Consider the following 13,339-nt stretch of genomic DNA (forward strand, 5'->3'; position numbering starts at 1 on the left):
AAATTAAAGAAAATAGCGATTTGGAATTAAAGACAATTTAAAAGAGTGAAATATGAGGGGACCTGCATAAAAAGCAAAGCTTGTTAAGTCTACAGGATCCAGAAAAATGCAGTCTAAATGAGGAGAGGACAGGTAAGTAAATTGATTATAACAAAGTAATGCCAAAATGTTACGATTGTGGATATGTAAGGAATGTAAAAAATAAAATAATAATAAAATAAATAAATAAAAAAGAGTCTGCCACTGTATGACTATTATTTATTACTCATTACTCAGACAGAGCGTATTAACAAAGTACATGAATATAAAAGTTACAAAGGGAAATTATAAGAATTGATAAGCATTGCTTTCAATTTACGTTTGTATATATGAAGTGAGGCACTATGTACCATATCATGGGGAAGATCTTTCCAAAACCTGGGCCCTTCAAATGCGATTGTTCTTTGAGCAAGGAGACTGCGAGTACGCGGAAGGTGATAGGAGTCACTTAGCCGAGTGGGATATATATGTGTGGATTAGATTGTTCCTTTGAAACATAGAAACAAATATATCAGGCAATTCATATCTTGAAAGCTGAAACATAAATATACCAACTTGAAATGCATATATATCAGAAATTTTGAGTACTTTATTTTGGAAAAGTAATGGGTTTGTATGGGAATAAAAACCAACTTGATTAACCACCTTAATTGCTCGTTTTTGTATCGTGAATATTTTATCAATTAAGGTTGTATTGCAATTACCCCAGGCCAATATTCCATAATTCATATGGGATAAAACAAGTGTAGAATATAATGTTTTTAAAATGTGATGAGGAAAAAAATATTTTAGTTTATTCAGAATGCCAGTGTTTCGAGAAGATAACTTACATATATAATCAATTTGACATTTTCATGATCTATGTAAAGACCGAGAAATTTTGGGAGATCTTTGTCGAAAATTTGTAAACCGGAACAGTAGTTTCGTCCAAAGTTTACGAGCTGATGTCGTTTGTCCATGCATGCCTTGAGTTGAGGACGGAACTGCTCTTCTGATTCACCACTGTCGACAAAGACTTCTTGATTGTTCTTTGTCGAAGGGCAATTGAAAAATAGAATTTCTGAATGTTCTTGATCACTCTGTACGTTAATGGGTGATTTCAAGTTCAGTGTTGACCTCTTGGTGTTGGTGTTAGGTCAATTTTTACACGATTATAACGCCAAAAATAAAATGAAGATAGTCCTGAAAAGTCACTCACTATTTGTTGAGATGTTAATAATGTGATCTGGATCAGTTTTACAAACTATGAATAAGTTTTGGAGCTAGGGGAAGCAATCCAAATTTCAACACTAACACCAACATCAAGGCCAACACCGGACTTGAAATCACCCAATGAGCGAAAACTCCATCCTTTAATATCGCAGTCACACGAAGGAAACGGACTCCAAACCGACCGATGGTATGCCATTCTCAGCAATATATCTTTGATCGATCTGAAGTCAAATTGGTATAATGTGACTGCAACGTATACGATATTGTAACCAGAAAAAAAAAAAAACGACATATGCATGTTGTCGGCCCACCATCGTAACTGTCTTCTTAATTGCATAGGGGCCTATGTCGAGCTATATAATGTGAAATAAAGGACTTTTATGTTCAAATCATTTTTAATTGATAATAGGGGTAAGAAGAAAATGGAGAAAGGAAAATGTTTGGAAATGAGAAAGGGTATAATTATAGCGATTAGTGTGTATATAATAATGCACGTGCACTCGTGCATTGTGGTTTTTTTTTCATGGGGTGTTGTTATATTTGTGGTTTGTGGCATTTAAAGATACAGAGAAAATGTGCAATTTATCTATCAAAACTTGGATTAAAACTTTGGTTAATCCATTATTTGGTCAAGAAAACTCCCCAAATGACACGGGTCGATAAAACTCCCCAGTGACATGGGTTATTACACCTGCGTGGTTCGAAATAGACCTTCCCGATGAGTCAATAGACCAAAATATGATCAAATTAATGGGTCATTATTACGTCGAGGAAATTCCAACAAAACACATTTCCTGAGTGAAACTATACTTAGGAGCCCCTTTCCTAATTTGAGTTTATTTAAGCAAAGTGATTCAGAGGAATATATTCTCAACACATCAAAGAGAGGAAATTTGATATCGAGTGATTGTTTTGCAATATTGGAGGTGACATTAACAGATTTACAATGTTCAAGAGTGTACGAACGAGGATGATAGTGTCGAAAATAGCAGAATCCGCGTTAAAACGCCGGTAAGTTCACCAAACTTATTTTGCTCAGGTAATTGAGAGTGTCGCCAATTAATAATCCCTTTATTTCAGCATAGTTCATGAATATATTGAATAAGTAACATTGGCTTGTAAAATGTTAACAGCCACCAATGAATAAAAAGCTATGCTACCCCGGGTATGCTACTACCGAAAGAATATTATACAGTGCGTCTCAGACGAGAATACAGGAGGGGCGGGCATTGCCCCACCCCCCCCCCCTCCTAGATCCATTTTAATGGGAAAAGCTCTCCGTGATTTATGATAACCTATGCTTGTTATTGCAATATAGAATTGTATGTGAAAAAAAAATGGTCCCCATTCTTGCCAATTCTGGTTCCACTCCTAATGCGTACCTCAATTAAAAAAACACTATTTCAGAGACAGATATTACTGTCAAAAAATGTACTATGAGTTTAAATTTGACCCTCATTTGACACAGACTACGAAAAATAGAGTAAAATGTGTAGAAAAAAAATGAATCTGGATTCTCTTTATTTAAGAGATTTAGTGAGAAGCTCCCCCCCCCAAATAATTTCTGTATCCTCATAAAACCTTGGCAAATTATTTTCTTGCTCTTCCATCTTTGTTTGATCATGAATTTGACGTCATTATTATTATAGGTATTAAAAAAAGAGGAGAGACACACTAAAATTAATAGCCTGATTTAAATAAAACCACTTTGCCCATATTGCAAAAATCACTGAAATCCCCGTTTCCGTTTCCTATCAATTTTGACGCTCTGGTTTGACATTACCCATCGCAAAAAATAGCCAAACATTATAACTGAGGATTAAAAATTTATCAAACTATTTTCATGTATGCATTTTTATGTTATCTTGTATTGTATTTGAATATTTGTGTATGGTGAATAAATGGAATTGAATTGAATTGAACTCACTATATTAATTTTCGAGAACTTTCTTTGGATAAAAAGTGAAAGTTGGATTTTGACGCTGGTTTGACATTATCCATCGCAAAAATAGCCAAACACTAACTGAAGATTAAAATCTATAACACTATTTAAGATAATAGGTATTTATTCCGGAAATATGACGTGGGAATGGTCGTAAATTGTTCAACTACATTATTCAACATGGGCGATACGATAAGTATTGCTCTTTAATTCCCACACTCTTGGGTAAAAGTGCTCCATGAGGGTAATTTTTTGTGTCCAACAAACATTGGGCATTTCTTTTTGGCATTTCTATTTATCCAGTTTGATGAATATGTTGCCTATTCTAAAATAATTGGTCCTTATTTTTCAACTTTACTGGACAATATGCTTCCCGCACTGGGTAAAATACTGCCCAAAATTGGTTGGACACATAATTACACTCGTGGTAGTAAAAGCTTTGCCCAATATTTTTTGCAGTGCAACGCATAGGGTGTGGGATTTGTATCTTATTATAGTAATCGCTGCATGTTTTGTTTTTATCATTGTGCTAGATAATTCTGTATTGTTTTAAATTAAGTAAATCAAAGAGGTGTTAAGTCGAGTTCACGCCAAAACGAAAATGATATGTGTTTGCTATTTCTTTCTTTTAAAACCGTTATGTTTTTTTTAAGTGATTTTGAAATACCGAAGCTGGGACCAGAGTCATTCATGGACGCGATTTTTTTTTAATTCTTCTGAATTTACATGATTTAGTACTTGACTGGAATGTATCATTATCATGGTTTTCGTTTTAATTAAGTTTTGTATATACATGCTGATATAATTATGTGCAAGAAAAATAAAGGCAAAAATGTTTTGAGCTATTTTTTTTTCACTTATGGTGCCTTTCATAATAATGCGGAGAGAGAGAGAGATGGGGAGATATGGGGAGGGGATAGGAGTGCATGCAGGGTGTGTTTCATCAACATTTTCGTCCGACAAGTTGTCAGATCTGACAACTTTCCTTGATTTTGATTGGCTGAGAAGCAATGTTACTATGGTAACTGTCGGATGAAATGGGACTTCGTCCGACAAATCCTTTCATGAAACGCTCCCCATCAGAGTCGGATTTTTTTTATTAAGCTGGAAGGGGGTATGAACAAGTAAAAGCACATGTAGATAGTAATTTCGTTACACGTATACTGAGAAAATGGGAACTGCTATTTCAAGCTTTCCCCTGTTCCGCGACACTTCGGAGAGACAGGGGAGGTTTCAACAAAAGAGAGAGAGAGAGGGGGGGGGGCTATAGGGGGAATAGAGGGATCGATGGACAGATCAGAGAGAGGGAGGGTGAAGAAGGGAAGACACCAAGGGAAGTACAATATTTTTGTCCCACAAGTTGTCAGATCTGACCACTTTCCTTGATTTTGATTGGCTGAGAAGCAATTTTATGGTAACTGTCGGTTAAATCGGGACTTGTCGGATAAATCGTTCGACGAGTTTCTTTATGAAACGCTCCCCGGGATCATGGGAAGGCTACTGAGGTGTGAGACAGAGAGAGGAAGAGGAGGGGGAGGGGGGGGGGAAGAGAGGGAGAGGAGGGGATAATTCGACACTCCCCTGAAAAAATGAAACCTAAAACGCACCTCCGATGAGCCAGGAGGTATAAGATGGTACTCGTTTTCGGTATGGTGTTCACCCATCAGACTAATTTCTTTCATCCTTAATCACTTTTTTTAAAAGACCATGGTAAAATGCTCAACTCCCCGCTAAAGATGGGGCTAGAATGGAATGAGGGCGACCACTTTACCTCTCTATCTTATCCTTTAAATATTAAAGGGATGGTCTGGGCTGAAAGTATTTATAACCTAAGTAGAATTGCCTAAGTAAAATGCTGAAAATTTCATCAAAATCGGATAACAAATAACAGTTATTGAATTTTAAAGTCTAGCAATATTTTGTGAAAACAGTCGTCATGAATATTCATTAGGTGGGCTGATGATGTCACATCCCCACGTGTTCTTCTGTATTTTATTATATGAAATTAGGTTTATTCATTTTTTCCTCCAAGAACTAGAAAAATTAGATTGACAACTGATTTAGTGATCTAGGGACGTTTGGGGTTCAATCCCTTTATGGCACTGGGTTACATAATGAGGGAGGTGCTTGGGGCATAGTCCCCCAAAAATCTTTCACGATGAAGAAAAAAAAGGGAAGAAAGAAAACAAAATGGTAAAATGTAATAACTTTTGTGTAAACATGATAAATATTATATCAGTCTATTATATCATGTATATATTTATATAAATGTTATATCAGTCTATTAGTCTATTAAAAAATCATTTTTTTAATAAAAAATGAAATATTTTGCTCGCTCGCAGCTTTATATAAATAGCCCATTGCCCCATACCCCATTTCTGCCACCCCCTTTTTTTCTTTCGCTCATTACCCAACTGCTTCACGGGATTATACACCCTCCTTTGATTTATAGGCCAATTCATTGCTTTTTTCATATAATGACTTTTTCTAATAACAAATGCACAATATCTAAAACAAGTTTACTATAAGCCACTCAAATTGAGTGCTTTCAGTTGTTTCAAAGTTCAAACTGTTGCTGATTATTTATTATGACAAGTTTTGAAACGGGAGGGGCTATATACGAGCAACCCTGTTAAAGCGGAAGTTAACCCTGATACAAAATTTACAAGAAATAGCAAAAAAAGGGAAAATATTGCTGAAGGTTTGAGGGAAATTCATACAAGAACAAAAAGTTAGTAGATTTTTTTTTATTTGTGACGTTATATGAGAACCGCTTTTATTGCTACACTATTGTAAAAAAATAAATAACATATCATTTTCACAGAAAATCGAAAATGTTTCTGATTTTACCTTCAGTGTATATAGAAAAGATATTTCACACCCGCTCTTCAAAGAAATAAAACAATGGGTCATCACGAACAATTAAAAATGTGAAATTTATGCATTTTATATTACATAACAAATCGGGAAGAATTTGCTCGTATATGACGTCACAAATAAAAAAAATAAGTTGTAATAACTTCCTTAACTTTTAAGGATTTCTCTCAAACTTTCACCAAATTATTATTTTTTCCCTTTTTACGACAAACTATTGTCAGGGTAATCTGAACTACCCTTTTATTTTCTCTATTCATGATTCGTCACTGTTAATGTATTGAACATTTTCATAAAACTCAATAAGAATAGATGAGTTGAATATGCGGACAATATTTACAAATACCCTTTCCATTGTGGCTTCATATACATGTAGGCCTCTATTATTAATAACTTTAACTTTGCTTTCCCTCAAGTTTCTCTCTCTCGTTGCTGTTCTGGAGAACAGTTTATAAAGCTCTCCGTTAACTGCTCTCGAAATTTACAGGAAAGAAATGAGTAAACAAAAATCTCACAATTTAATGTAGTTATCAGTTTAATTGGGATTAAATACCATGCAACCTTATTTGGAGCCCCCCCCCCCCCCCCCCATAGCACGAAGCGCTAGCTACTGACTGTTTGTTTTGTGGCGTCATTTGCTAGCCCCACCCACCATTGGTTTCACACATTTAGACGGCGCATGTACGTATTGAGGATCAACTAAAGGCTCATTCGTCATGTTTTCAAGATGCCTGCGCAAAAAGATGAACATAAGCAATTGTAAGTGATACATTTTATTTGTATGGTGCTTCTGATCTTCTGCTATCTGGAAATTTGGTATGATCAATGTGTGATAACCAGGAATGTAACGATGTGTTTTGGAATTTCAGAGAAAATTATTGAGATCAGTCCCAAGTACTGAAAAATATGTTGGTGTATTTCACTTTTGGGGTTGTCTCGTTTCAGAGCTTAAGTTTTGCAATTGTTCGCAGGGTTTGGTGCCAATTGATTACAAATATGAATATGATTTCATTTGGCAATGGTCCCAAATAGTTGTACAATCTGCCATAAAAGTTCATGGTCTTAGTCTTAAGTTTATTTTATTTTTTTGCTGCCAGTTGGTTAAAGGGGAAGTTCACCCTGAAGAAAACTTTGTTGCAAAAATAGCAGAGAAAATAGTAAAAAATATTGGTGAAGGATTGAGGAAAATCTGTTAAAGAGTAAGAAAGTTATTAGAGTTCAAAGTTTTGGATTTGTGACGTCATAAATGAGCAGCTGCCCCATGTGTTTATAAAATGCATGAATTTCAAATTTTGCATGGTTCCTGATGACTTAATTTTTTTTTCTATTCATGATCGGGTGTGAAATAATTTGTCTATTGATATACAAAAGGTACAGTGAAAACCATTTTCAATTTTCTGAGAAAATGACATTTTATTGATTTTTTACCATTCGCTATGTAGGAATGCTGCTCGCATATGACGTCACAAATCAAATAATTGAAATTCTAATAACTTTAATTATTTGATGAATTTTTCTCAAACCTTCGGCAATATTTTTCATTATTTTTTCTGCTATTTTTACTATAAGGTTTTTGTCAGGGTGAACTTCCCCTTTAACTTACAATGTATTTTGAAAATGATTTTTTTTGGAGCAATGCCAATGGTCCAAAAAATAGTTGTACAGTTTACCATAAAAGCCCCTTGTTTTAGTCTTTACTTAGTTTATCTGAATTCAATCATGTCATGTCTTGTTAAGCTAAGACTAAGATAATGTCTTCTTTTCATTCTTCGTTTTTTAATACTATACTAGAATGTTAATCACACAAATGTGGTCAGTCTCAGTCTGTCAAAGAGTTTTATTAAGATCGCTTCCTGAAGAACGGTTGTGTCCTCATGCTAAAACCTGTTTAACAAGGGAAGGCGATCTTGAAAACTACATCGCTAGGTGGTTTTCTGAACTGGTTTGGAAGATCGCTTCGACCGTTCTTACTACATGTTAAACTAGTTTCCACTAAACTAGTTTCAGGAAGATAGTGAGAACGGTGTGTAGGATTAGTTGGATGTTTTTAAGAGTGCATGTTTGTGTTAGGGTCAATTTGTGTTTTAAATCTGTGCAGTTTAAGATGACAGGCTTCTGTTTTTGTTTGAAAAATCATTATTTACTCCAATTTGTTGTGAATTTTGGCAAATTTGCAATATCAACAATATATTTTTTAATTGAAGAAGTTCATGTGTAATCTCATTCTGATACAAGGTACAAGTCACTCACACTAGTACGAGGTTAGTATTGGAATACTTGGGTAGAAGTTATCACTTGAAAATTTCCTCCAGGTTGTGTCTGTTGATCAAATTTGTCACCATCAAAATAATTATCACCCAAGATGGGGGTAGGTGCCATTGATTTCCTGTTAGGGGGTATAAATGCTGACTTCCTAGGTGGAGCTTTTCATTATGCATGTTCTCATATAATAGATTCCAGTCAGCTACAATATATAAACTTATCAGGAGCTTGTAACAGATACATGTGTCACTGTCACTTTGATCGAGATTTATGAAACATTCCCCTGGAAGGGATTAATGATTTCTGCAGCAGTATATAATGACACAGGACATGCAATAATGCAAATCTTCCTCATAACTTTTTGTAAGCTGAATCAAATTTTGGGTATAATAATGACAATTGTTTCCATGTAATTTTCTTTAATTCAAGATTTCTATATTGCACCATTGATACTTATTAATATTATGTTATCCAAGAACTATTACATTTTATTAGCTTAACTAATTGGAAGGTAGCGGAGAAAACTAATTATCATGATTATTAAATTTAATTGTACGATTGTGCAAGATTGCAACATCAGCGCACAAAGGGTTATTAGGTAAATAATGCTTGGATCATAATGTCGAGGTAAATGTTCATGGCCTATTCATGTCATTCTAATGATGATCCAGATTAATATATGGTACAGAATAATTCACAAAGTGTACAATGTCAACTTTGTGAAGTTTATGAATTCAAACAATTACAATATTACTTTCCCATATTAAATCAACGTTTATGAAATGTGTTGTCATATATTGATATATGTTGTTTGTATTGTTCAGTATAGCTCTGCTGATGTATACTCACATTATGTTAAAGAAAGTTGAAAATAACCTGCTTTGTGAATATTTGTTATTATGCAAAGTTTGACGTTCTTTGCCATTACATTGCAAACTATAATTTTAATTAGATGCTGATCCCTGCTTCCATGGTAGTTATCATGATTGTGATAAAATGAGCTAAAAAAGTTTAGTGTGCTTTATTAATGTGTGATTGTACAACATCAATTTATTAAGTTGCAAATGTTTGATTTCTATACTTCAGGACAAAGCAAGACCGTAGTATGTCTACACTTGGGACCAGCCAGCTTCGGATTGCGTGCGTTTTCAGCGCTACGACCCACGCCACCAAAGCTGCCGAAGACGCTCTGAACAACGCCTGCCGACTGGTCAACAATGTCACCCTCATCAAGGTCAACTTTGAGAGGCTGGACTTTGGCGAGACCAAGGTTCTTGATCGGTTTTACGCCGCTGACATGGTGGTCGTGGACGTCTCGGTTGTCGTGCAGCAACGGACGCTTTTCTACCACATGGGTGTCCGAGAGAGCTTTGGGAAGGAAAAGAATGTGGTTCTGTACAATGATTCGGTAGACCCTGAAGGGACATCTTCTCTCATGGTAAGTTTGATAGAATCTTGGTGGGAAAATGGGGTGTATTCTATGCAACAAATCCATAGGGAGTTGGGAATGCACATGAAATGATTTGTTAGATCACAAACAAAAATCTTTATATTTGTTAGTTTTCAAGGAAAATAGGTTTTAAATATTGTGGTGTGTTCCCTTCCCCCACCCCCATAGTGGAGAATGCACTGTAAATTGATTGATAGATGCAGATTATAAAGGATAATCTTCTTGTAGATGGTACAGTTGAAAAGGAATTCAGCTGATATTACATTACTAAATATTATAGAGAATTCATTGCAATGACTCCCTGAGGGATTAGAATACATTTTTTTGTATCGTCAAATTTTCTCATTTTAAATGATTTTCAGGGTATCTTTCTGTTGATTCAAAATTGCATTTCTGTACATTGGAATATCATAGTGTATCCCTTGCAATGCTTCTTTCATTGAATTGAAAATGCACATAACTTGATCAGAGATATGACTTTAATGTTTTAAAAGGCATGATTTGGTACCAATCTTTCATTTGCCTGTCCTTCCTCTTCGGCTCTTTCAGCAATCCTGCCATGGGTCAGGGTACATGTTCATCCCTTACAAACTGGACTCCAAGAATGAATGTTACGTTTGTGACATGGCGTGTGTCTTCAAGGTGGGACAAAATCCTGATGAAGATCCGACTCTCTGCCCCCTCCTCACCGATCGTCTTCGGGAAGCCATCGAGGAGGTCCACATTAGCAATAGGTAAGTATATGTACCATAGTGTGTACCAATTATATTTGATTGTAAATAGAAATAAAATTCTTTCACTAAGTATGATTCACACTACTGTCACAACAACTACCATTAAAAAAAAAAGCTTGGATAAGCTGTTTTGAGGATTCAAGGATATCTTCAAGGTTTAATTTGGGATCAAATAATGAGATGGGAGTTTAACCTTGAGAATTGTTCTTACTGTTATGGCTTAGGGCTGGGATTATAGTGCTAAAGGTGATGATGATGCTTCTGCTGGTGATGGTAATGATGATATTGTTTATGATGATGGTTTTTGTGGTTGTGATGCTGGTGATAATTATGCTGATGATGTTGATGATGGTGGAGGTGGTGATGGTGGTGCTGGTGATGATGATGATGATGATGGTGATGGTGATGATGATGATGATGATGATGGTGATGATGTCGATGGTGATGATGATGATGATGATGATGATGGTGATGATGTCGATGGTGATGATGATGATGGTGATGATGGTGATGATGGTGATGGTGATGATGGTGCAGATGGTGATGATAAAAATGATGATGAGAATAAAAATGATGGTAATGGTGGTGATGCTAATGATGATGATAGTGCTGTAGCTGCTGCTGATGGTAATATTGAAATAACATTGTGATAATGAGGTAATATTTATTTATGTATAATGTAACAAGTACAGTAAAGTAGAAAAGTGTGCAAAATTGTACGTATGTCATCTAAAGGTACATACAATTACAAAATAATTATATACATTGTGTTTGTGTGAGGTCTTTGCTTCAAAACACTTGCCCAACTCTAACTTTTACTTGCCCTGGGCAATCGGGCAAGTGCTTATGTAGCACCCTGGTTTCATGTACAGAATGACACTATGCTCTCTGTAGTTTTATACCCATTTGGTTGGATTGTGTTGATGTTTGATGTGATCTGATGTTGTGATATTGAAAGTATCTGTGGATGCATTGATTACGAAAAAATTTGTCAGGAAGTCTTGGACATAGATCATGTAGTCCCCTAACACCAAGGTTTACAAATATTTTTCAAACAACAATTCTGATTGGAGGATAGTGGGTATGTTAACAATAGGCTCTGTGGAACATTGATCTTGATTGGCCATTATCATTAAGATTTTAACCTACACGTAGGACCTACCTACTTTAATCTAGCATGTAATATACCATCTGTCAGACTTTTGTATTGTGCAATAACCTTTAGTTCATGATTTCTCTTTATCAGGAGTAATGCGAGAGAAGTCTTGTTGAATGACATTCGCAAAGCAAGGATGAAACTGAAGGGAGACATGCTTGCTAAGGTATGCTGAAGAATGGTTTTCATTATAATTGATATTATATCTGCCCTGTAGGGCATATAATGGAACATACCCTCTCATCACAAAGAATTATTTCTATTTTTGTAACAATTTCTTTGACTTTCATATCTTTTCTTAAAAATTCCAACTACAATAGTGAGCAACAATGTGTAAAGAAATCAAATAAATTGATTTCCTATTATATATCAAAATCAAATAAGGCTGACATAGCTTAAACAGGACAAACATAATGAAATAATGGATGTGTGCTGAAAGTTTGCACTGACATTGCCAACACAGATAAATTCACATGCTTCAAGTGAAATTAATTAATAAACAACGAAACACTTGGGTGATGTACATTCTGTTTGAATTCATCTGTTTGAATTCATCTCTTGATTGTACATGTAACTGTAGTCTTTGAGTTGGGGGAATACATAAGACGTGCCTCCCTCCCTTGATTTTCAAATTTTGTATAGCAACCTATGAGATAGGATGGTTGTCTTTTCCCACCCTGACGTGGTTAAAAAATCTCTATAAACTGCCATTTTTATCACAAATTGAATTCATCTAGAATATTGTATTTCTAAAAAATTTTTGGATTCACATACTATCTGTCTTTTGTATTGTATTTAAGGAACTTGGTAATCTGAAAGCCAGGATGGATGAGCAGCTGTTATTGAGTGGAGATATCGTTCATCAATTTCTCCTCTCCTACAGAGAAATCCAGGTTTGTACTATTTAGTATGCTTCTTAGCCCCCCCCCCCCGCTGAAAAATAGTTTTATCTTATTTTTTGTGTGCATTTTAGCTCATTGAAATTGTACTTAATAAGATACATGTAAATGTAGGTTTGGTTTCTGTTTTTTTTTCTTATAAAATCATGAATAATTTTGAAATCTTTTATTTCAGGATTATAATTCCATGGTGTCTCTCGTTGAAGCGATTAAGCAGCTGAAGAATGATCATGTGACTGACAAGCCCGCCATTGTACATCTCTATGCATTTGCCCTGAACAGGTAAGGATTCCAAATGTCAGCATTTTATCTGTCATTTGTGATAATAAATCTTGGCATTGGTTGGCTTGTAAAGAGTGTCAGCACTGGCAAGATGTCATTTTGTGACAGAAACTATAGTAACAATGATACACCAATGTTTCTTGGCCAATCTATTAACACAAAGACAAGTTTTCAGCTGATGACATACATGTAGGGAGGGTACACATAGTTGTCAGATAGACAGCTTGTCAAAAACTAATTGGTGAAGAAATGCCCCCCTGAGTTTCTGCACTGAGATAAATTTGCCTACATCTGTTCAAATTGAACTTTATTTTGAGGGTCAAGGTGTTTTTAGCTGCTCTTTTGTAACTTTTGAGGGGAAGAAGGATAGTTTTACCTTTTTTTAATTTGTGGGTCATATTGCTGTCTGCCTCATGTAATTTTACAGTGCTCCATGGGTATTATATGTGTTCTGTTTTTCATTTGTGGTACATACTTATTTAAAAAATA

At 35.2% G+C, this 13,339-nt stretch overlaps 1 protein-coding gene across 1 annotated transcript in view; it reads left to right on the forward strand.

The window, feature by feature from the left end:
- Positions 1-6,722: 6,722 nt before the first annotated feature.
- LOC121413546 (mitogen-activated protein kinase kinase kinase 15-like) overlaps positions 6,723-13,339 on the forward strand; it is a 43,472-nt gene continuing 36,855 nt past the window's right edge. The window contains exons 1-6 of the mRNA XM_041606402.1: positions 6,723-6,826; positions 9,416-9,767; positions 10,329-10,513; positions 11,760-11,835; positions 12,470-12,562; positions 12,744-12,850. Coding sequence (XP_041462336.1) covers positions 6,795-6,826; positions 9,416-9,767; positions 10,329-10,513; positions 11,760-11,835; positions 12,470-12,562; positions 12,744-12,850 — 845 coding nt within the window. The 5' untranslated portion in view covers positions 6,723-6,794. The remainder of the gene's footprint in view (positions 6,827-9,415; positions 9,768-10,328; positions 10,514-11,759; positions 11,836-12,469; positions 12,563-12,743; positions 12,851-13,339) is intronic.

This window comes from Lytechinus variegatus, chromosome 4, assembly GCF_018143015.1.
Source record: "Lytechinus variegatus isolate NC3 chromosome 4, Lvar_3.0, whole genome shotgun sequence".
NCBI classification, from domain to species: Eukaryota; Metazoa; Echinodermata; class Echinoidea; order Temnopleuroida; family Toxopneustidae; genus Lytechinus; species Lytechinus variegatus.